General features: G+C 45.0%; 1 protein-coding gene across 9 annotated transcripts in view; it reads left to right on the forward strand.

Annotated features, from left to right (window-relative positions):
- The window catches only part of ankhd1 (ankyrin repeat and KH domain containing 1), a 49,746-nt gene that overhangs the window by 3,641 nt on the left and 23,767 nt on the right, over positions 1–22,338 (forward strand). For 7 of the 9 annotated variants that reach the window (XM_014198150.2, XM_014198155.2, XM_045717385.1 and 4 more), the window contains exons 2-9: positions 17,121–17,274; positions 18,363–18,519; positions 19,993–20,155; positions 20,389–20,536; positions 20,638–20,871; positions 21,058–21,152; positions 21,242–21,479; positions 22,054–22,245. In XM_014198150.2, coding sequence (XP_014053625.2) covers positions 17,121–17,274; positions 18,363–18,519; positions 19,993–20,155; positions 20,389–20,536; positions 20,638–20,871; positions 21,058–21,152; positions 21,242–21,479; positions 22,054–22,245 — 1,381 coding nt within the window. The remainder of the gene's footprint in view (positions 1–17,120; positions 17,275–18,362; positions 18,520–19,992; positions 20,156–20,388; positions 20,537–20,637; positions 20,872–21,057; positions 21,153–21,241; positions 21,480–22,053; positions 22,246–22,338) is intronic. The other 2 variants (XM_014198152.2, XM_014198156.2) reach the window with 1 other exon arrangement.

A 22,338-nucleotide genomic window follows, 5' to 3' on the forward strand; every position in this document is an offset into this window, starting at 1 on the left:
CTTGCATAGCTCATAACGGGTGCCACTTCCTCCCCTTTCTGTCTGCAGGACAAGGGTTTCTGTTGCCTTGCATAGCTCATAACGGGTGCCACTTCCTCCCCTTTCTGTCTGCAGGACAAGGGTTTCTGTTGCCTTGCATAGCTCATAACGGGTGCCACTTCCTCCCCTTTCTGTCTGCAGGACAAGGGTTTCTGTTGCCTTGCATAGCTCATAACGGGTGCCACTTCCTCCCCTTTCTGTCTGCAGGACAAGGGTTTCTGTTGCCTTGCATAGCTCATAACGGGTGCCACTTCCTCCCCTTTCTGTCTGCAGGACAAGGGTTTCTGTTGCCTTGCATAGCTCATAACGGGTGCCACTTCCTCCCCTTTCTGTCTGCAGGACAAGGGTTTCTGTTGCCTTGCATAGCTCATAACGGGTGCCACTTCCTCCCCTTTCTGTCTGCAGGACAAGGGTTTCTGTTGCCTTGCATAGCTCATAACGGGTGCCACTTCCTCCCCTTTCTGTCTGCAGGACAAGGGTTTCTGTTGCCTTGCATAGCTCATAACGGGTGCCACTTCCTCCCCTTTCTGTCTGCAGGACAAGGGTTTCTGTTGCCTTGCATAGCTCATAACGGGTGCCACTTCCTCCCCTTTCTGTCTGCAGGACAAGGGTTTCTGTTGCCTTGCATAGCTCATAACGGGTGCCACTTCCTCCCCTTTCTGTCTGCAGGACAAGGGTTTCTGTTGCCTTGCATAGCTCATAACGGGTGCCACTTCCTCCCCTTTCTGTCTGCAGGACAAGGGTTTCTGTTGCCTTGCATAGCTCATAACGGGTGCCACTTCCTCCCCTTTCTGTCTGCAGGACAAGGGTTTCTGTTGCCTTGCATAGCTCATAACGGGTGCCACTTCCTCCCCTTTCTGTCTGCAGGACAAGGGTTTCTGTTGCCTTGCATAGCTCATAACGGGTGCCACTTCCTCCCCTTTCTGTCTGCAGGACAAGGGTTTCTGTTGCCTTGCATAGCTCATAACGGGTGCCACTTCCTCCCCTTTCTGTCTGCAGGACAAGGGTTTCTGTTGCCTTGCATAGCTCATAACGGGTGCCACTTCCTCCCCTTTCTGTCTGCAGGACAAGGGTTTCTGTTGCCTTGCATAGCTCATAACGGGTGCCACTTCCTCCCCTTTCTGTCTGCAGGACAAGGGTTTCTGTTGCCTTGCATAGCTCATAACGGGTGCCACTTCCTCCCCTTTCTGTCTGCAGGACAAGGGTTTCTGTTGCCTTGCATAGCTCATAACGGGTGCCACTTCCTCCCCTTTCTGTCTGCAGGACAAGGGTTTCTGTTGCCTTGCATAGCTCATAACGGGTGCCACTTCCTCCCCTTTCTGTCTGCAGGACAAGGGTTTCTGTTGCCTTGCATAGCTCATAACGGGTGCCACTTCCTCCCCTTTCTGTCTGCAGGACAAGGGTTTCTGTTGCCTTGCATAGCTCATAACGGGTGCCACTTCCTCCCCTTTCTGTCTGCAGGACAAGGGTTTCTGTTGCCTTGCATAGCTCATAACGGGTGCCACTTCCTCCCCTTTCTGTCTGCAGGACAAGGGTTTCTGTTGCCTTGCATAGCTCATAACGGGTGCCACTTCCTCCCCTTTCTGTCTGCAGGACAAGGGTTTCTGTTGCCTTGCATAGCTCATAACGGGTGCCACTTCCTCCCCTTTCTGTCTGCAGGACAAGGGTTTCTGTTGCCTTGCATAGCTCATAACGGGTGCCACTTCCTCCCCTTTCTGTCTGCAGGACAAGGGTTTCTGTTGCCTTGCATAGCTCATAACGGGTGCCACTTCCTCCCCTTTCTGTCTGCAGGACAAGGGTTTCTGTTGCCTTGCATAGCTCATAACGGGTGCCACTTCCTCCCCTTTCTGTCTGCAGGACAAGGGTTTCTGTTGCCTTGCATAGCTCATAACGGGTGCCACTTCCTCCCCTTTCTGTCTGCAGGACAAGGGTTTCTGTTGCCTTGCATAGCTCATAACGGGTGCCACTTCCTCCCCTTTCTGTCTGCAGGACAAGGGTTTCTGTTGCCTTGCATAGCTCATAACGGGTGCCACTTCCTCCCCTTTCTGTCTGCAGGACAAGGGTTTCTGTTGCCTTGCATAGCTCATAACGGGTGCCACTTCCTCCCCTTTCTGTCTGCAGGACAAGGGTTTCTGTTGCCTTGCATAGCTCATAACGGGTGCCACTTCCTCCCCTTTCTGTCTGCAGGACAAGGGTTTCTGTTGCCTTGCATAGCTCATAACGGGTGCCACTTCCTCCCCTTTCTGTCTGCAGGACAAGGGTTTCTGTTGCCTTGCATAGCTCATAACGGGTGCCACTTCCTCCCCTTTCTGTCTGCAGGACAAGGGTTTCTGTTGCCTTGCATAGCTCATAACGGGTGCCACTTCCTCCCCTTTCTGTCTGCAGGACAAGGGTTTCTGTTGCCTTGCATAGCTCATAACGGGTGCCACTTCCTCCCCTTTCTGTCTGCAGGACAAGGGTTTCTGTTGCCTTGCATAGCTCATAACGGGTGCCACTTCCTCCCCTTTCTGTCTGCAGGACAAGGGTTTCTGTTGCCTTGCATAGCTCATAACGGGTGCCACTTCCTCCCCTTTCTGTCTGCAGGACAAGGGTTTCTGTTGCCTTGCATAGCTCATAACGGGTGCCACTTCCTCCCCTTTCTGTCTGCAGGACAAGGGTTTCTGTTGCCTTGCATAGCTCATAACGGGTGCCACTTCCTCCCCTTTCTGTCTGCAGGACAAGGGTTTCTGTTGCCTTGCATAGCTCATAACGGGTGCCACTTCCTCCCCTTTCTGTCTGCAGGACAAGGGTTTCTGTTGCCTTGCATAGCTCATAACGGGTGCCACTTCCTCCCCTTTCTGTCTGCAGGACAAGGGTTTCTGTTGCCTTGCATAGCTCATAACGGGTGCCACTTCCTCCCCTTTCTGTCTGCAGGACAAGGGTTTCTGTTGCCTTGCATAGCTCATAACGGGTGCCACTTCCTCCCCTTTCTGTCTGCAGGACAAGGGTTTCTGTTGCCTTGCATAGCTCATAACGGGTGCCACTTCCTCCCCTTTCTGTCTGCAGGACAAGGGTTTCTGTTGCCTTGCATAGCTCATAACGGGTGCCACTTCCTCCCCTTTCTGTCTGCAGGACAAGGGTTTCTGTTGCCTTGCATAGCTCATAACGGGTGCCACTTCCTCCCCTTTCTGTCTGCAGGACAAGGGTTTCTGTTGCCTTGCATAGCTCATAACGGGTGCCACTTCCTCCCCTTTCTGTCTGCAGGACAAGGGTTTCTGTTGCCTTGCATAGCTCATAACGGGTGCCACTTCCTCCCCTTGGGTTGTTGGTATTTTGGTTTGAATTTAGGGGTGTAATAGAGGGGTCAGCGGGGTATAGTTACTAGCACTGCCCCAGGTAGACTCACTATTAGTCTGCATTCTTAGATCAGGCAGCCATTTAAAGACCCTGGCTACCACACAAGCTGTTTATTAGGGCTGTGACAATGCAATACTTTATTCCAATGGCAGAAATGAAAACACAAAGCAGCCCAAACTCTTAGGTCCTTTAAAAACCTGCTGCATGTGAAATATTGGTTGCTATAGCTTGGAAAATAAATGTGAATCAACATTAGAGCTGTTTTCCTAAAGTAGTTATATCCGTATTGTTTTGTTTCATTGCTACGATACTAACGAGTATCGCGATACTGCTATCGTCCTGCCCCTAATAAAAACATTTTTATTCAAAAGAATGCATTCATACAGTACAGTTGCTTATAGGGTTTCACACAACTCAGAATGTATGTGTGCTATGCTTTTGAGATGTGACGTTCATTCCAGAATATTCTCAACAGAACAACAGGAAGAGTATGTGTAACATGCACAGCTCCTGGTGGTTGTTGTAAAGTTGGTCAGGGTGTTGTCGGCAGCAGGTAGCCTAGCGGTTAGAAGCGTTGGCCCAGTAACAGAATGGTTGCTGGTTCGAATCCCCGAGCCGACTAGGTGAAAAATATGTCTGTGAGCAAGGCACTTAACCCTAATTTCTCTTGTAAGTCGCTCTGGATAAGTGCGTCTGCTAAATGACTGCCATGTGGGGAGAATCAGCCATGATTGCTGTAGTCATGTGAATGAGACTTGGTGAAAGCCAGGCTGGTGAGCCAGAGGTGTGGGGGTCCACTCCACAATGATCCAACTGTCACTTCCTCTTTCAGAGATGGCGATTGACCCAACTTGACATTGGTATTGATCTGTAGATTTTACCACAGCATGTTTTGTAAGTACAAAGCTGTACAACATTTAGGTTGTACAGTTAAAATGTTCCAATGTCCAAGAGGGACTGCTTGTGATGGTTTTACACACAGATGTAGTGGGTTATGCAAATTCTGGCTTATCTCACAGCTGGCCATGTGCTGGGAGTTTTGTTTTATACTTTAATACCGGTGATCACATTCTCTTGCACTACGGCATGTTGCATGAATTAGGTTAGTGATTTGATAATGATTTTAGGTCAAATGCACTATAGACAACATGACACCTTATTAGTAACCCAACCCATACAGATTTCTATGTCAAAATAATTAATAGTAAGAAAACGCTCATGATACAGTGCCACTGAGGGCTTCCTTCCCTGTTTGTGTTGGAGAGTAACGGCAGATTGACTGAGATTATTCAAGGCCCCTTGACCACAGGATGTTTTAGTCTTTAATTCCCTGTGAATCTATTAGGCACACATATTTCCATTGAAGGTTTAAATACTGTAGCAGCTCAGTACTGTGAGTGTGTGGCTGAGGGTCAGGGGTCAACTATTGGACAGGAGATACTTAATTACCGGTGCCATGTACAACAGAAGTTATTGCTGCCGTAAGTCTTCCCCTCATTGTTATTTATGTGTGTGTTTTTGTGGACTTTGACTTGCAGGTAAAGTCTTGTCACAGTGTACTGTACTAGTTTATCTTTTCTTCGTTGTGAGGTTCACATGGGGGCAAGTCACAGATTAGATGGCATAAGTAAGTACCGGGTAATTGTAGAGCAAAATAATGTACCAAATAGCATGATTGTGTGCAAGTAACCACGTTTCTATCCACTTTTTTTCTGCGAGTAAAGTCATACGGTATGGAGAGAGAAAATCACTGCCGCTATGATGGAAACAACAGGAAGTTTCGGTATAATTTTATAAATGCTGTTCGTTTCACATGGTGGGATGTATTTGTGTCAGTAAAATTATGCGAGGAATGGCGGTTGAAACGCCCTCATGCGCAAATGTTTTATATAATAACTATCATATCAAAATAAACTTGGAGTCACACGATAATGTGGTGTGTGGTTCTGTCACTACGACTTGGGGAAACCATGCAGTTTTATAGGCTAATGATGAACTTCACAGGATCGTCAAAGTACACAGTGATGAGCTTGGTGCTCCTTTCCAATAAATATTGAGGATCTTATTCTGGTGACATGATGATAGATGCTTGACTGCCGTTAGTTACAATATTTAAGAATATATTCTCACTAACAACCTTAGCTAACAAGATTAGGAATGAAAAGTCAGTTTAGTGGTGGAATGTCATTTTATTTTCCTCATTGTGCTCCAGCTGAGAGGAGGTCTCAGAAGTGCAGGACATTTTGGCAGAAGTGGGATTTGACCAAAGAAACTAGCTAGTTTGTAGGGAGCAATGATGTCATGTTTCGTGACAATTATTAATAATCTTTACATGATCTGTTTTAATAAAGCATTCTATGATTTAGTTTCCGCCCTCACCAGCATTGCCCTCCTAAGTGTAATGTAAGATAATTTACAGGCTCCATCTCTTTCTCCGTCCCGCCCTGCATCAGGGTCTGTCTCACACAAGTACGTAGACAGATGCGTGGATGAGGTAATCAGTTACTTGTTTATGTGGCCTCTTGGTCAGACACACCCTGAGACGTACACACAAATAAAATTGTATTTGTCACATGCTTCGGAAACAACAGGTCTAGACTAACAGTGAAATGCATATTTACAAGTCATTTTCCAACAATGCAGAGGTAAAGATATATATATATTTAAAAAAAATAGAAATGGTGACATGAGGAATAAATACAGTCAATAACGGGTAAAATAACATTGATATATGCAGGGGTACGAGGTAATTGAGGTAGATATGTACATGCATACATTGATACATTGATATATGCAGGGGTACGAGGTAATTGAGGTAGATATGTACATGCATACATTGATACATTGATATATGCAGGGGTACGAGGTAATTGAGGTAGATATGTACATGCATACATTGATACATTGATATATGCAGGGGTACGAGGTAATTGAGGTAGATATGTACATGCATACATTGATACATTGATATATGCAGGGGTACGAGGTAATTGAGGTAGATATGTACATGCATACATTGATACATTGATATATGCAGGGGTACGAGGTAATTGAGGTAGATATGTACATGCATACATTGATACATTGATATATGCAGGGGTACGAGGTAATTGAGGTAGATATGTACATGCATACATTGATACATTGATATATGCAGGGGTACGAGGTAATTGAGGTAGATATGTACATGCATACATTGATACATTGATATATGCAGGGGTACGAGGTAATTGAGGTAGATATGTACATGCATACATTGATACATTGATATATGCAGGGGTACGAGGTAATTGAGGTAGATATGTACATGCATACATTGATACATTGATATATGCAGGGGTACGAGGTAATTGAGGTAGATATGTACATGCATACATTGCGTTCGGAAAGTATTCAGACCCCTTTTTCCATATTTTGTTACGTTACAGCCTTATTCTAAAATGGATGGAATATTTTTTTTAATAATCAATCTACACACAATACCCCATAATGACAAAGCAAAAACAGGTTTTCACATGTTTGCAAATGTAATAAAAATAAAAAACGAATACTTTTATTTACATAAGTATTCAGACCCTTTGCTATGAGATTCGAAATTGAGGTCAGGTGCATCCTATTTCCATTGATCATCCTTGAGATGTTTCTACAACTTGATTGGAGTCCACCTGTGGCAAATTCAATTGATTGGACATGATTTGGAAAAGCACACAACTGTTTATATAAGGTCCCACAGTTGACAGTGCATGTCAGAGCAAAAACCAAGCCATGAGGTCGAAAGAATTGTCCTTAGAGCTCTAAGACAGGATTGTGTCGGCACAGATCTGGGAAGTGTACCAAAATATTTCTGCAGCATTGAAGGTCCCCAAGAACACAGTGGCCTCCATCATTCTTAAATGGAAGATGTTTGGAACCACGAAGGCTCTTCCTAGAGCTGGCCACCCAGCCAATCTGAGCAATCGGGGAAGAAGGGCCTTGGTCAGGGAGATGACCAAGAACCTGATGGTCACTCTGGACAGAGCTTCAGAGTTCCTCTGTGGAGATGGCAGAATGTTCCAGAAGGACAACCATCTCTGCTGCACTCTCCAATCAGGCCTTTATGGTAGAGTGGCCAGACGGAAGCCACTTCTCAGTAAAAGGCACATGACAGCCCGCTTGGCGTTTGCCAAAAGGCACCAAAATGACTCTGACCATGAGATACAAGATTCTCTGGTCTGATGAAACCAAGATTGAACTCTTTGGCCTGAATGCCAAACTTCACGTCTGGAGGAAACCTGGCACCATCCCTACGGTGAAGCATGGCTGTTGCAGCATTATGCTGTGGGGATCTTTTTCAGTGGCAGGGACTGGGAGACTGGTCAGGATCGAGAGAAAGATGAACTTAGCAAAGTACAGAGATCCTTGATTAAAAACCTGCTTTAGAGCACTCAGGACCTCCGACTGGGGAGAAGGTTCACCTTCCAACAGGACAACAACCCTCAGCACACAGCCAAGACAACACAGGAGTGGCTTCTGGACAAGTCTCTGAATGTCCTTGAGTGGTCCAGCAAGAACCCGGACTTGAACCCGATCGAACATCTCTGGAGAGACCTGAAAAATAGCTGTGCAGCAACACTCCCCATCCAACCTGACAAAGCTTGAGCGGATCTACAGAGAAGAATGGGAGAAACACCCCAAATACAGTTGTCAAGCTTGTAGCGTCATACCCAAGACGACTCGAGGTTGTAATCGCTGCAAAAGGTGCTTCAACAAAGTACAGAGTTTAAAAAAAAAATGTATTGGTGGGGTAAATCGGCTAGTAAGCAAAAAAGTGTGTAACAAATCAAAATAATATTTCAGATTCTTCAAAGTAGCCACCCTTTGCCTTAACAGCTTTTCACACTCATGGCATTCTCTCAACCAGCTTCATGAGGTAGTCACCTGGAAAGCATTTCAAATAACAGGTGTGCCTTGTTAAAAGTTTGTGGAATTTCTTTCCACCTTAATGCGTTTGAGCCAATCAGTTGTGTTGTGACAAGGCAGGGATGGTATACAGAAGATGGCCCTATTTCGTAAAAGACCAAGTCCATATTATGGCAAGAACAGCTCAAATAATCAGAGAAATGATAGTCCATTACTTTAAGACATGAAGCTCAGTCACTGGAAAATGTCAAGAACTTTTAAAGTTTCTTCAAGTGAGGTCTCAAAAACCATCAAGCGCTATGATGAAACTGGCTCTCATGAGGACCACCACAGGAAAGGAAGACCCAGAGTTATCTTTGCTGCAGAGGATAAGTTCATTAGTTAACTGCACCTCAGATTGTAGCCCAAATAAATGCTTCACAGAGTTCAAGTAATGGACACATCTCAACATACTGTTCAGAGGATACTGCGTGAAATCAGGCCTTCATGGTCAAATTGCTCCAAAGAAACCACTACTAAAGGACACATAAGAATAAGAGACTTGCTTGGGCTAAGAAACATGAGCAATGGATATTAGACCGGTGGAAATCTGTCCTTTGGTCTGATGAGTCCAAATTTGAGATTTTTGTTTCCAACCGCCGTGTCTTTGTGAGACGCAGAGTAGGTGAACGGATGATCTCCACATGTGTGGTTCCCACTGTGAAGCATGGAGGAAGTGGTGTGGGGGTGCTTTGCTGGTGACACTGTCTGTGATTTATTTAGAATTCAAGGTACACTTAACCAGCATGGCTACCACAGCATTCTGCAGCAATACGCCATCCCATTTGGTTTGCACTTAGTGGGACTATCATTTTGTTTTTCAACAGGTCAATGACCCAACACACCTCCAGGCTGTGTAAGGGCTATTTGACCAAGAAGGAGAGTGCTGCATCAGATGACCTGGCTTCCACAATCACCCGACCTCAACCCAATTGAGATGGTTTGGGATGAGTTGGACCGCAGAGTGAAGGAAAAGCAGCTAACAAGTGCTCAGTATATGTGGGAACTCCTTCAAGACTGTTGGAAAAGCATTCCTCATGAAGCTGGTTGAGAGAATGCCAACTGGGCTAAGCTGTTATCAAGGGTGGCTACATTGAAGAATATACATGTAAATGTGTATACTTATGTCAATGTAATTTCAGTTTTATTTTTAATACATTTGATACATTTAATACCTTTCTCTTTATGCTGTGTTGTGTGTAGATTCGATGGGGGGAAGAATGAATTTATCCATTTTAGAATAAGGCTGTAACTTAACAAAATTGGGGGAAAAAGTCAAGGGGTCTGAATACTTTCCGAATGCACTGTAGGTAGGGGTAAAAGACACACCCCTGAGACGACAGACGCTCCCCTCAGCTGGAGCACAGAGCACAACATTTCCAGCCATTCCGCACCCTCGGCACAGAGAAATACTCCGGGTATGGTTTCAATTACATTCACCGCAGTCGTTTTTTCTTCTTTTCTCCTCTGAAAGAAAAATGGAGTTGCTGACCACACCCTCCTCCGACTCAGTTCAGGTCATCGGGTCAGTTCTTTTGGCAGAGCCCCGGGTTCCATTTGCGCCGGTGACGCTTGCTCATATCGGGCAGCTATAGAGTTGTTAGTCATCCAGTCTGTAAAGAACCTTGTAGAATATTGTACGGTTGGGTACGTCCGTGTTAGTAAACAGTTTTTGCTTCATGAACGGCTTTCAGTCTAATGCTATTCCCGTGATCCAACACACCGCTCTGTCACTGGATGGTGACCGAAGGTGATGGCTGGAATGTATTGGCACACTCTGGTGCGCTTCTGCCCTGTAGACCCTCGCATGGTTGGACAGAGGCACCCTGCTCGGTGTCCTGTCCAGTGCAGGAAGTAGCTCCGTTTGCGGCCCTTAAGGCAGGTATATGGAGGTTACAGAGAGAGAGAGAGAAGAGGAAACGTGCTGATCAGCTCATCTTGGCGCTTAATGTAATTCAACCAAGGCTCAGGGCCTAAGCACTGTTCAGCTCCGTCTCCAGGCAACATGCTAGAGGGGATGGAGCTTAGGGATTTTTTAAAAACTTTGTCACTGGTGCCCTCGTGCCAATTACTAGGCTATACCTGAATGTGTCGTCACAAAATGGTCCTGCCCATGCCTCTGTCAGAATATGCACCAAAAAAAAATCATTGTTTTACCTGTGTACAAAACATTAGGAACACCTACCTACTATTGTGTTACACCCCTCCCTTTTGCCCTCAGAACAGCCTCAATTCGTTGCCATGGACTCTACATGGTGTTGAAAGCGTTCCACAGGAATGCTGTCCCTCGTTGAGTCCAATGCTTCCCACCGTTGTCAAGTTTTCTGGATGTCTTTTGGGTGGTGGACAAGTCAAATCATTCTTCATACACACAAACTGTTGTGTGAAAAACCCAGCAGCGTTGCAATTCTTGACACAAACTTGTTCACCTGCTACCATACCCTGTTCAAAGGCACTTATCTTTAGTCTTTCCCATTCAGCCTCTAAATGGCACACATACACAATCCAAGTCTCAATGGTCTCAAGGCTTAAATATCCTTATTTAACCTTTCTCGTCTACACTGATTTGAAGTGAATTTAACAAGTGACATCAAGAAGGGATCATAGCTTTCACATGGATAGTAAATAGGCATTTCAACATCATAGCTTTAGCTGGTGGTAACTTCTGGACTATCACTTTTATACTATGGGTTACCAACATATTCAAATAATGATTTACATATTTTTATTAACATTATTTTTATGAATTTATTCATGCTGTTTCATCCTTCCACAAGATAGTCCCGACACACACAGGGTTGCTACCCAAGCCGGCTGGTCATTCATTTTATTGGTTCGGTTGCAACCGTCGTTCGTTCTAAATTTTCTATTGCCATACTGGCTGGCAACGTTCTTATCCTTTGCTTGCTAGCTAGCCAACAACGGCTAACTTACAGTCACGTCAAACAGTGCAGACAGAATAACAGCCTAGTATCTGCATTTGTTTAAGCTGTTTTCTAATGACATTTTATTTGGATACCGTAATTTCCGGACTATTAAGCGCACCTGAATATAAGCCGCACCCACAGAATTTAAAAAAAATATTATTTTGAACATAAATAAGCCGCACATGTCTATAAGCCGTAGGTGCCTACCGGTACATTGAAACAAATTAACTTTACACAGGCTTTAACGAAACACGGCTTGTAACAAAAATAAATAGGCTTTAACGAAACACGGCTTGTAACAAAAAATAAAAGATTAGCTGTAAGCTTTAGTTGTCTTTTTGCACTGAGTCAATTCCTCACGCTGCTGTTTCCAACGTCTTATCGACTCATTAAGACCAAGCTCCCGTGCAGCAGCTCTATTTCCTTTTCCAACAGCCAGATCAATCGCCTTCAACTTGAAAGCTGCATCATATGCATTTCTCCGTGTCTTTGCCATGATGAGGGTGACAAAATGACTACCGTAATCAGAATGATGGGAAGTTTGAGAGCGCTCAATTTAATCTAAACAGTAACAAAAAAGTTGTTTGACCTTAACCTCTCTAGGGCAGGTGGCACCAAATCGTCCCACCTATGTAACAGCCAGTTGAATCCTGTGGCGCGATTTTCAAATACCTTAGAAATGCTATTACTTCAATTTCTCAAACATATGACTATTTTACAGCTATTTAAAGACAAGACTCTCGTTAATCTAACCACACTGTCCGATTTCAAAAAGGCTTTACAACGAAAGCAAAACATTAGATTATGTCAGCAGAGTACCCAGCCAGAAATAATCAGACACCCATTTTTCAAGCTAGCATATAATGTCACAAAAATCCAGAAGACAGCTAAATGCAGCACTAACCTTTGATCTTCATCAGATGACACACCTAGGACATTATGTTATACAATACATGCATGTTTTGTTCAATCAAGTTCATATTTATATCAAAAAACAGCTTTTTACATTAGCATGTGACGTTCAGAACTAGCAAGCTTCCGGCGAATTAACTAACAATTTACTAAATTACTCACGATAAACGTTCACAAAAAGCATAACAATTATTTTAAGAATTATAGATACAGAACTCTATGCACTCGATATGTCCGATTTTAAAATAGCTTTTCGGTGAAAGCACATTTTGCAATATTCTAAGTAGATAGCCCGGCATCACAGGGCTAGCTATTTAGACACCCAGCAAGTTTAGCCTTCACCAAACTCCGATTTACTATTAGAAAAGTTTGATTACCTTTCCTGTTCTTCGTCAGAATGCACTCCCAGGACTTCTACTTCAATAACAAATGTTGGTTTGGTCCAAAATAATCCATAGTTATGTTGCAACAGCGGCGTTTTGTTCGTGCGTTCAAGACACTATCCGAATGGTAAATAAGGGTCACGCGCACGGCGCATTTCGTGACAAAAGATTTCTAAATATTTCATTACCGTACTTCGAAGCATGTCAACCGCTGTTTAAAATCAATTTTTATGCAATTTTTCTCGTAAAAAAGCGATAATATTCTGACCGGGAATCTGCAATTAGGTAAACAGCCGAAAGAAAATATATCACTAGGTCGACTCGGGCACGCGCCTAAGTCCTTTGTCCTCTGATCGGCCACTTGGCAAAGGCGATAATGTGTTTCAGCCAGAGGCTGCCTCGATATCGTTCAGCTTTTTCCCGGGCTCTGAGAGCCTATGGGAGCCGTAGGAAGTGTCACGTTACAGCTAAGATCCTGACTCTTCAATAAACAGAGACAAGAAGAACGACACCTTGTCAGACAGGCCACTTCCTGCATGAAATCTTCTCAGGTTTTTGCCTGCCATATGAGTTCTGTTATACTCACAGACACCATTCAAACAGTTTTAGAAACTTTAGGGTGTTTTCTATCCAAAGCCAATAATTATATGCATATTCTAGTTACTGGGCAGGAGTAGTAACCAGATTAAATCGGGTACGTTTTTTTTATCCGGCCGTGTAAATACTGCCCCCTAGCCCTAACAGGTTAACCCGTTCGGCAATTTCATTGGTCTAATGAAAGCTTCATGCCGCCAAAGAACTGAGCACGTCACAGAATGTGTTTTTTTGGAGAGAAAAAAATGTGAAAGCGGGAAAAATCCATATATTAGCCGCGTCATTGTTTAAGCCGCGAGGTTCAAAGCTGGGAAAAAAGTTGCGGCTTATAGTCCAGAATTTACGGTATATCAATAACAATGATGTGCGGTTTCACCTGGCATAGAAAATGTGCTCTCATCAGGACACTTGTTCAGAGGAGCTAGCCAACAACACAGCTAACACACTAACTTCAAACTGAAGCTGGAAAGACTGGAAACTATCTGCACTGTGTTTTTTTTCAACTGTTTTCGATTGATATTTCTTTGTGTATACAGTACCAGTCAAAAGTTTGGGCACCTCCAAGGGTTTTTCTGTATTTTTACTATTTTCTACATTGTAGAATAATAGAAGACATCAAAAATATAAAATACTACATATGGAATCATGTAGTAACCAAAAAAGCGTTAAACAAATCAAAATATATTTTATATTTGAGATTCTTCAAAGTAGCCACCCTTTCCCTTGATGACAGCTTTGCACACTCCTGGCATTCTCACAACCAACTTCATGAGGAATGCTTTTCCAACAACAAACAGGAGTTCTCACTTATGCTGAGCACTTGTTGGCTGCTTTTCCTCTACTCATTACATTACATTTACATTTAAGTCATTTAGCAGACGCTCTTATCCAGAGCGACTTACAAAATGGTGCATTCACCTTATGATATCCAGTGGAACAACCACTTTACAATAGTGCATCTAAATCTTTTAAGGGGGGGGTTAGAAGGATTACTTTATCCTATCCTAGGTATTCCTTAAAGAGGTGGGGTTTCAGGTGTCTCCGGAAGGTGGTGATTGACTCCGCTGTCCTGGCGTCGTGAGGGAGCTTGTTCCACCATTGGGGTGCCAGAGCAGCGAACAGTTTTGACTGGGCTGAGCGGGAACTGTGCTTCCTCAGAGGTAGGAGGCCAGTGGTGGATGAACGCAGTGCCCTTGTTTGGGTGTAGGGCCTGATCAGAGCCTGAAGGTATGGAGGTGCCGTTCCCTTCACAGCTCCGTAGGCAATCACCATGGTCTTGTAGCGGATGCGAGCTTCAACTGGAAGCCAGTGGAGAGAGCGGAGGAGCGGGGTGACGTGAGAGAACTTGGGAAGGTTGAACACCAGACGGGCTGCGGCGTTCTGGATGAGTTGTAGGGGTTTAATGGCACAGGCAGGGAGCCCAGCCAACAGCGAGTTGCAGTAATCCAGACGGGAGATGACAAGTGCCTGGATTAGGACCTGCGCCGCTTCCTGTGTGAGGCAGGGTCGTACTCTGCGAATGTTGTAGAGCATGAACCTACAGGATCGGGTCACCGCCTTGATGTTAGTGGAGAACGACAGGGTGTTGTCCAGGATCACGCCAAGGTTCTTAGCACTCTGGGAGGAGGACACAAGGGAGTTGTCAACCGTGATGGCGAGATCATGGAACGGGCAGTCCTTCCCCGGAAGGAAGAGCAGCTCCGTCTTGCCGAGGTTCAGCTTGAGCTGGTGATCCATCATCCACACTGATATGTCTGACAGACATGCAGAGATGCGATTCGCCGCCTGGTTATCAGAAGGGGGAAAGGAGAAGATTAATTGTGTGTCGTCTGCATAGCAATGATAGGAGAGACCATGTGAGGATATGACAGAGCCAAGTGACTTGGTGTATAGCGAGAATAGGAGAGGGCCTAGAACAGAGCCCTGGGGGACACCAGTGGTGAGAGCGCATGGTGCGGAGACAGATTCTCGCCACGCCACCTGGTAGGAGCGACCTGTCAGGTAGGACGCAATCCAAGCGTGGGCCGCGCCGGAGATGCCCAACTCGGAGAGGGTGGAGAGGAGGATCTGATGGTTCACAGTATCAAAGGCAGCAGATAGGTCTAGAAGGATGAGAGCAGAGGAGAGAGAGTTAGCTTTAGCAGTGCGGAGAGCCTCCGTGACACAGAAGAGCAGTCTCAGTTGAATGCCCAGTCTTGAAACCTGACTGATTAGGATCAAGAAGGTCATTCTGAGAGAGATAGCAGGAGAGCTGGCCAAGGACGGCACGTTCAAGAGTTTTGGAGAGAAAAGAAAGAAGGGATACTGGTCTGTAGTTGTTGACATCGGAGGGATACTCTGCGGTCCAATTCACCATTTAACCATGTCAATTGGGTTGAGGCCAGGTCATCTGATGCAGCGCTCTCCTTCTTGGTCAAATAGCCCTTACATAGCCTGGAGGTGTGTTTGAGTCATTGTCCTGTTGAAAAACAAATGATAGTCGCACTAAGTGCAAACCAGATGGGATGGCGTATCGCTGTGGTAGCCATGCTGGTTAAGTGTGCCTTGTTTATACTTGCGTACTATTGTTTATACAGATGAACGTGGTACCTTCAGGCGTTTGGAAATTGCTCCCAAGGATGAAACAGACTTGTGGAGGTCTACAATTATTTTTCTGAGGTCTTGGCTGATTTTATTTTGTTTTTACCATAATGTCAAGCAAAGAGGCACTGAGTTTGAAGGTAGGCCTTGAAATACATCCCACAGGTACACCTCCAATTGACTCAAATGATGTCAATTAGCCTATCAGATGCTTCTAAAGCCATGACATCATTTTCTGGAATTTTCCAAGCTGTTTAAACGCACAGTCAACTTAGTGTATGTAAACTTCTGACCCACTGGAATTGAGATAGTGAAAAAATCTGTCTGTAAACAATTGTTAGAAAAATTACTTCTGTCATGCACAAAGTAGATGTTCTAACCGACCTGCCAAAACTATAGTTTGTTAACAAGAAATTTGTGGAGTGGTTGAAAAACGAGTTTTAATGACTCCAACCTAAGTGCATGTAAACTTCCGACCTCAACTGTATATATACTGAGATCATATGACACTTCGATTGCACACATGTAGACTTTATTTAACTAATTATGTAACTTCTGAAGGTAATTGGTTGCACCAGATCTCATTTAGGGGCTTCATATGGTGAATACATATTCGCGTACCACTTTTCCGTATTTTTTAGTTGAATTTTTTTGAAACAAGTTTTTTTATTTTTTTCATTTCACTTCACCAATTTGGACTATTTTGTGTATGTCCATTACATGAAATCCAAATCTATTTAAATTATTGGTTTTAATGCAACAAAATATCAAGAACGGCAAGGGGGATGAATACTTTTGCAAGGCACTCTATATCCATAAAAATGATGCTGATTCTTGATTGACTGGCTGAGAAAAGCTGCCTTCACGTTAATTACTATGCGACAGCTGGCGATCGAATTTGAATATTGAAACAATGTTGCAAATGTCAGAGAGACAGACAGCAAGGTTTATTCAAATCTCTGCTGTTAAGCTATATATGTTAGTCTGAAAGAAATGTGAGAATGTCTAGATGCCTTTTGATAGTGGAGGTTAAGTTTATAAATTGCCTGGCTGGGCTGATGAGACAGTGAATAGCTCAGTCAGATGGAACAGAGTAAATAGGCTTTTTAACATCATATTTAGCCGGGGGTAACTTGTGGAATAGGCACCGGCTGGAATGTGGTTTTAACCAATCAGCATTCGGGATTAGACTCACCCGTTGTATAAAGCACTGTATAATAGGAACCACTATTGTTCTCATAAGCTGATATGTTAAAAAAATAAACATCTGTTAAAAAAAAAAATATATATATATTTATTATTATTATTACAATGACTCCATAAGGTGATGGGTTTCTCCCAGCAACTATCTTGAGCAAAATTAACATCAGCATGCTTCTTAACTTTCTCTTGTCTTTCTCCTTGTCTCTAGGTGGAGTCCTTCATATTAGACCAGGAAGACCTGGACAACCCCATGCTGAAGACGGCGTCAGAGCTGCTCCTGGCCAGTGCTGCCGACGGAGCTGATCTCAGAACAGTGGACCCAGAAACACAAGCCAGATTGGAGGCTCTGTTGGAAGCAGCCGGTACGTATTGTAGCACCATGGTGTGAACCTTTCACCTGTTATGTTTTATTTATTTTGAATGCCGCTGTTTGGTCATGTTAAATTACGAAGATGTTACATTCTTACATCAGCTGATATCTGAAAGTGCTGTACAGAAACCCAGCCTAAAACCCCAAACAGCAAGCAATGAAATCTGAAGCTCTACAGCCTGTGTTTACCCTGCTTTGCATGAGGTTGTGTTTTGGTTTCTGTAGTCCACCTTCTTCCCATGTTGGATTGTCTATGGGGGGGGGGGTGTAATACTGATCAATTACAGTGATGAGTATATTTGACTGCAGGGTGCTCACAGGCTAAGTGTTGCAAGGCAATTATCAAACCGGTTACAACTCTCACTCAGGCCTCTGTTGAGCTAAGCTTAACCAGCCCATCAAAGCACTTAGCCTTGGTCTGTATAGTTAGTGCCATACTGCTGCTTCTTTAGAGAAACGAAAAAGCTTTCTGAAACAATGAAAGAAGTCATTGCGTCTAATTTGATGCGCATGAACCTGTGGATGGATGGTGTGCATCAGGTAGACATGCAGCATGTTAGCCAGGTCCCAGCCAGTCAGTCAGTGTATGGGGAGTTGGTACAGCTCGCGGGGGCACCACGGGGAAGATTAACATGAACAATGGATTTCGATAGAGCAGCAACAGCTTCCATCATGACTCAACACTGACCTTTAGTACACTCTGCTTCTGTACATGTCTGCCTCCCATCTATCGTTGTCTGTGTGTAACTGTGTGATTTGTGTCTGTGCACACTTTAACAGCTGTGTAACCAACCATGTGGTGCATGCAGTGGTTTTTGCATACCATAAGTAATATTGGACTCGTGCTTCTGTTCTTAAGCCTCAATGTTGGCTGATCATCAGGTTCTCTTCCATTAATTCAGTTATTATGCGCACTTCCTCAGTCATGTGATCAGGTTCCCCCCCTTTGATATGTTTCCTCAATGCTGTGTTCACCACTTGATAATACAGACTGTTTGTGTTCTCTTTACACCTGTTGCATAGTTTAATTGTGTGTGTGTGTTGTATGCTGGTGTGTGCCTGACCCTGCATCCTCTGAAGGTATTGGTAAACTGTCCACTACCGATGGTAAAGCCTTCGCAGATCCAGAGGTGCTACGCCGCCTGACGTCGTCCGTGAGCTGTGCGCTGGACGAGGCCGCCGCCGCTCTCACACGTATGAGGGCGGAAAACACACTCAACGCCAGCCAGGCAGACAAGTATGTATCTCCTCTGCTCTAATCTAAACATCCCCCACAGGTGCACTACACCATCTTCAGGGATCCTCCCTCACACCAGTCTTGTCTAGGCCATATGTTTCCTTTGGACATGTTGTGCTTTCTTCAAGTTAGCTTGAACATTTGACAATTCCTTAGGTGAGAATGTTTAATGGGGAAAAAATCTTATTCCTATAATTTACAGTGTTAAATAACACTATGCAAGAAGAATATTTTTGTGAATCAAATTCATTTTGTCGTTTTAATAATGTTGGTAGCAACGTGTGAAAATGGTTGTGGCAATCTGTTGCAGTTCAAGTCGACTACAAAACCCATAATGCAATGGTCTCTCTGGGCAAACATAACTACACACAATAATAACAAAGTCAATAACAGCATGTGAAATAGCTACAGTAGTTGGCTGTAAAATCGCCTAAACAAACTGCACAATCAATTTAGGAGTCTACAATCTCACCATGTTCAACCTGCGGAGTGGAGTCTGATATTTGCAACGGGACCATGCAAAGCACCCTGGACTGAAGAGGCAGACAAATAGGAGCGATGTGTTAGGCCCTCTGTTAAATTACACATTTCTGGAGGTAGGAATATCGCAAAAAAAAATGATCAATGGCTCATTTCTAGAGACATCAACCTCCTGCGTTATGACCTCGGCCAGTATTGAAATCTGACGCGTTATTACTGCAGTGTTGAAGCTAGGCACACAAGCATTTCACTGCACTGTTGAAGCTAGGAACACAAGCATTTCACTGCACTGTTGAAGCTAGGAACACAAGCATTTCACTGCACTGTTGAAGCTAGGAACACAAGCATTTCACTGCACTGTTGAAGCTAGGAACACAAGCATTTCACTGCACTGTTGAAGCTAGGAACACAAGCATTTCACTGCACTGTTGAAGCTAGGAACACAACCATTTCACTGCACCCGCTATAACGTCTGCTAAATATGTTTTTACGACCAATCAACATTTATTTTGATTTGTGTGATGTTTTCACGATGTAAAAGTTATGCCTATTAACTTTCAGTGTAGTGAGAGAGACTATCTCAATGCTACGTCATACTGGCTGAATTTCTGCCTGCTTCAACGGCAATCTGATACACCTGAAAACATGAATCAATAGGACATCGCTCAGAGAATCTTTACTTTAGCTGTCCTTTCTCCTGGCCTTTGTATTAAGGCTGTAGTTGATTTTTAAGTCCAGTGGTAGCTAGCTGGTTCTCTGAATAACACCCATGATTCATAGAAGATGCTTTATCTCTACTGTTCTCTCAGGCTTGATCACTGTTTTACTGAAACCCTTTAAGGTGCCATATTGGGTCAAAGGCCGTTCATGAAATGTACTGCTCTGTCCTGAGGGAGGCCTTTTTGTTTTAAACTTCTTAGTGTGAGTGACGGTGTGAGTTGTGACAACGCCGTTCAACCTATTGCGCAGCCACAGTCCCAGTAATTGTAGCAGTCTGGTTATTTTCAGCCGTAGCTTGGCGGAGGCGTGCTCGGACGGGGACGTCAACGCTGTGAGGAAGCTTCTGGATGAGGGGCGGAGCGTCAACGAACACACAGAGGAGGGAGAGAGTCTGCTCTGCCTAGCCTGCTCTGCTGGGTACTATGAACTTGCACAGGTATAACGAACACACACACACACACACACACACACACACACACACACACACACACACTGACCTTTAGCCACTCACAGTATACTGCTAACATTGTTCTGCCTTTTCTGTCATAGTTTCCATCCAGTTCTGTAATCAAATTTAGTTGTATATCCAAATGTTGCAGAGCCAACCCTGATCCTTTGTGGTTGTGTTTGGATGTCTGTTTTAAAACGCCGACGTGTGTCCTCCTGCAGGTCTTGCTGGCCATGCACGCTAACGTTGAAGATCGGGGCATCAAGGGTGACATTACGGCCCTCATGGCAGCAGCCAGCGGCGGCTACGTAGACATAGTCAAACTGCTGCTGGTACATGGGGCTGACGTCAACGCACAGTCCTCCACAGGTAAACACACACGTCAAACACCGCTAGGTGCTGTGACCGATACCAGAAACCATCACATCTACTTAACATAAACACTGACGCGCTGTCCTTGTCCCTGTCAGGTAACACAGCGCTGACGTACGCGTGTGCGGGCGGCTTCCTGGACGTGGTGAAAGTGCTGCTGAAGGAAGGCGCCAACATCGAGGACCACAACGAGAATGGTCACACCCCTCTGATGGAGGCGGCTAGCGCGGGTCACGTGGAGGTGGCCCGGGTGCTCCTGGAGTACGGGGCTGGTATCAACACGCACTCCAACGAGTTCAAGGAAAGTGCACTTACGCTGGCCTGCTACAAAGGTACGTCCTGGACAATGAACCCTAACCTTTTACCCGTGCACCAGAGAGATCAGAGGTCTTTATCCAGAAATCAGTGACTCAAGTGATCCACTTATGTTGACAAACATTGTGTGAAATGTGAAACAGGAAATGTAATTGTAGGGATGAGGCACCCAGAGCGTTTTTCCCTCTTGTCACCACATACAGGGCACCTAGACATGGTGCGCTTCCTGTTAGAGGCTGGGGCCGACCAGGAGCACAAGACTGACGAGATGCACACAGCACTCATGGAGGCTTGTATGGTGAGACACACACACACACAGACACACACACACACAGACCAAACTATTAAATTGAAGGTGCAGTATGACTGATGAGGTCTCCTCTTCAGGACGGGCATGTGGAGGTGGCGCGGCTGCTGTTGGACAGCGAGGCGCAGGTCAACATGCCCGCTGACTCTTTCGAGTCTCCGCTGACGCTGGCGGCCTGTGGGGGTCATGTGGAGCTGGCCGCCCTGCTGATGGAGAGGGGCGCCAACCTAGAGGAGGTTAATGATGAGGGATACACTCCCCTCATGGAAGCTGCACGAGAGGGCCACGAGGAGATGGTGGCGCTGCTTTTGGCACAAGGTATGGCCTTCTCTTGCTCTCTGGTTTGAATGAAACTAGTGTTCCCAGTAGATAGGTTTTCCCTACTATATTGAGCCTCCAGCTTTGTGTAAATACAAAAGTCGTCTTTTTTTAAATAAATGTAATGAAAGGCGAAGGGGGGATACCTAATCAGTTGTCCAACTGAATGTATTCAACTGAAATGTGTCTTCCGCATTTAACACCTCTGAATCAGAGAGGTACGGGGAAGGGAGGGGGGGGGGGGGGCTGCCATAATCTCCATCTGATGTCTTCGGTGCCTGGGGAACAGTGGGTTAACTGCCTTACTCGGGCAGAACGGCAGATTTTTACCTTGTCAGCTCAGGGATTCGATCCAGCAACCTTCTGGTTACTGGAAGGAATGTAATGAAGTGAGTTTTGAGCTCATGATCTAATTGGGTTGATGCCGAAGGGACAAGATGGCTTTTCCAGCACTAATTGAAGTACTTTTTCTGTGGTGAATATCCAGTGGTGTGAGTAGGTTTGTACTGTTTTTAAAGTGTGTTCCCAGCTGAACCATCTTGAATCCTCCCTCTGTTGTCTGTGTGGTCTGCAGGTGCCAACATCAACGCTCAGACAGAGGAGACCCAGGAGACTGCCCTGACGCTGGCCTGCTGCGGGGGCTTCCTGGAGGTGGCTGACTTCCTCATCAAGGCCGGGGCAGACATCGAGCTGGGCTGCTCCACACCTCTCATGGAGGCTGCACAGGAGGGACACCTGGAGCTGGTCAAGTACCTGCTGGCCGCCGGTGAGCAGAACCACTCCCTACTGGACAGCCTCTCTGTTTGGCTGTCTCAAAACAATCTCTACCATCTATTTGAGATGACCTCACTAACTGGTG

This window comes from Salmo salar, chromosome ssa04 (genome assembly GCF_905237065.1).
Source record: "Salmo salar chromosome ssa04, Ssal_v3.1, whole genome shotgun sequence".
Classification (NCBI taxonomy): domain Eukaryota; kingdom Metazoa; phylum Chordata; class Actinopteri; order Salmoniformes; family Salmonidae; genus Salmo; species Salmo salar.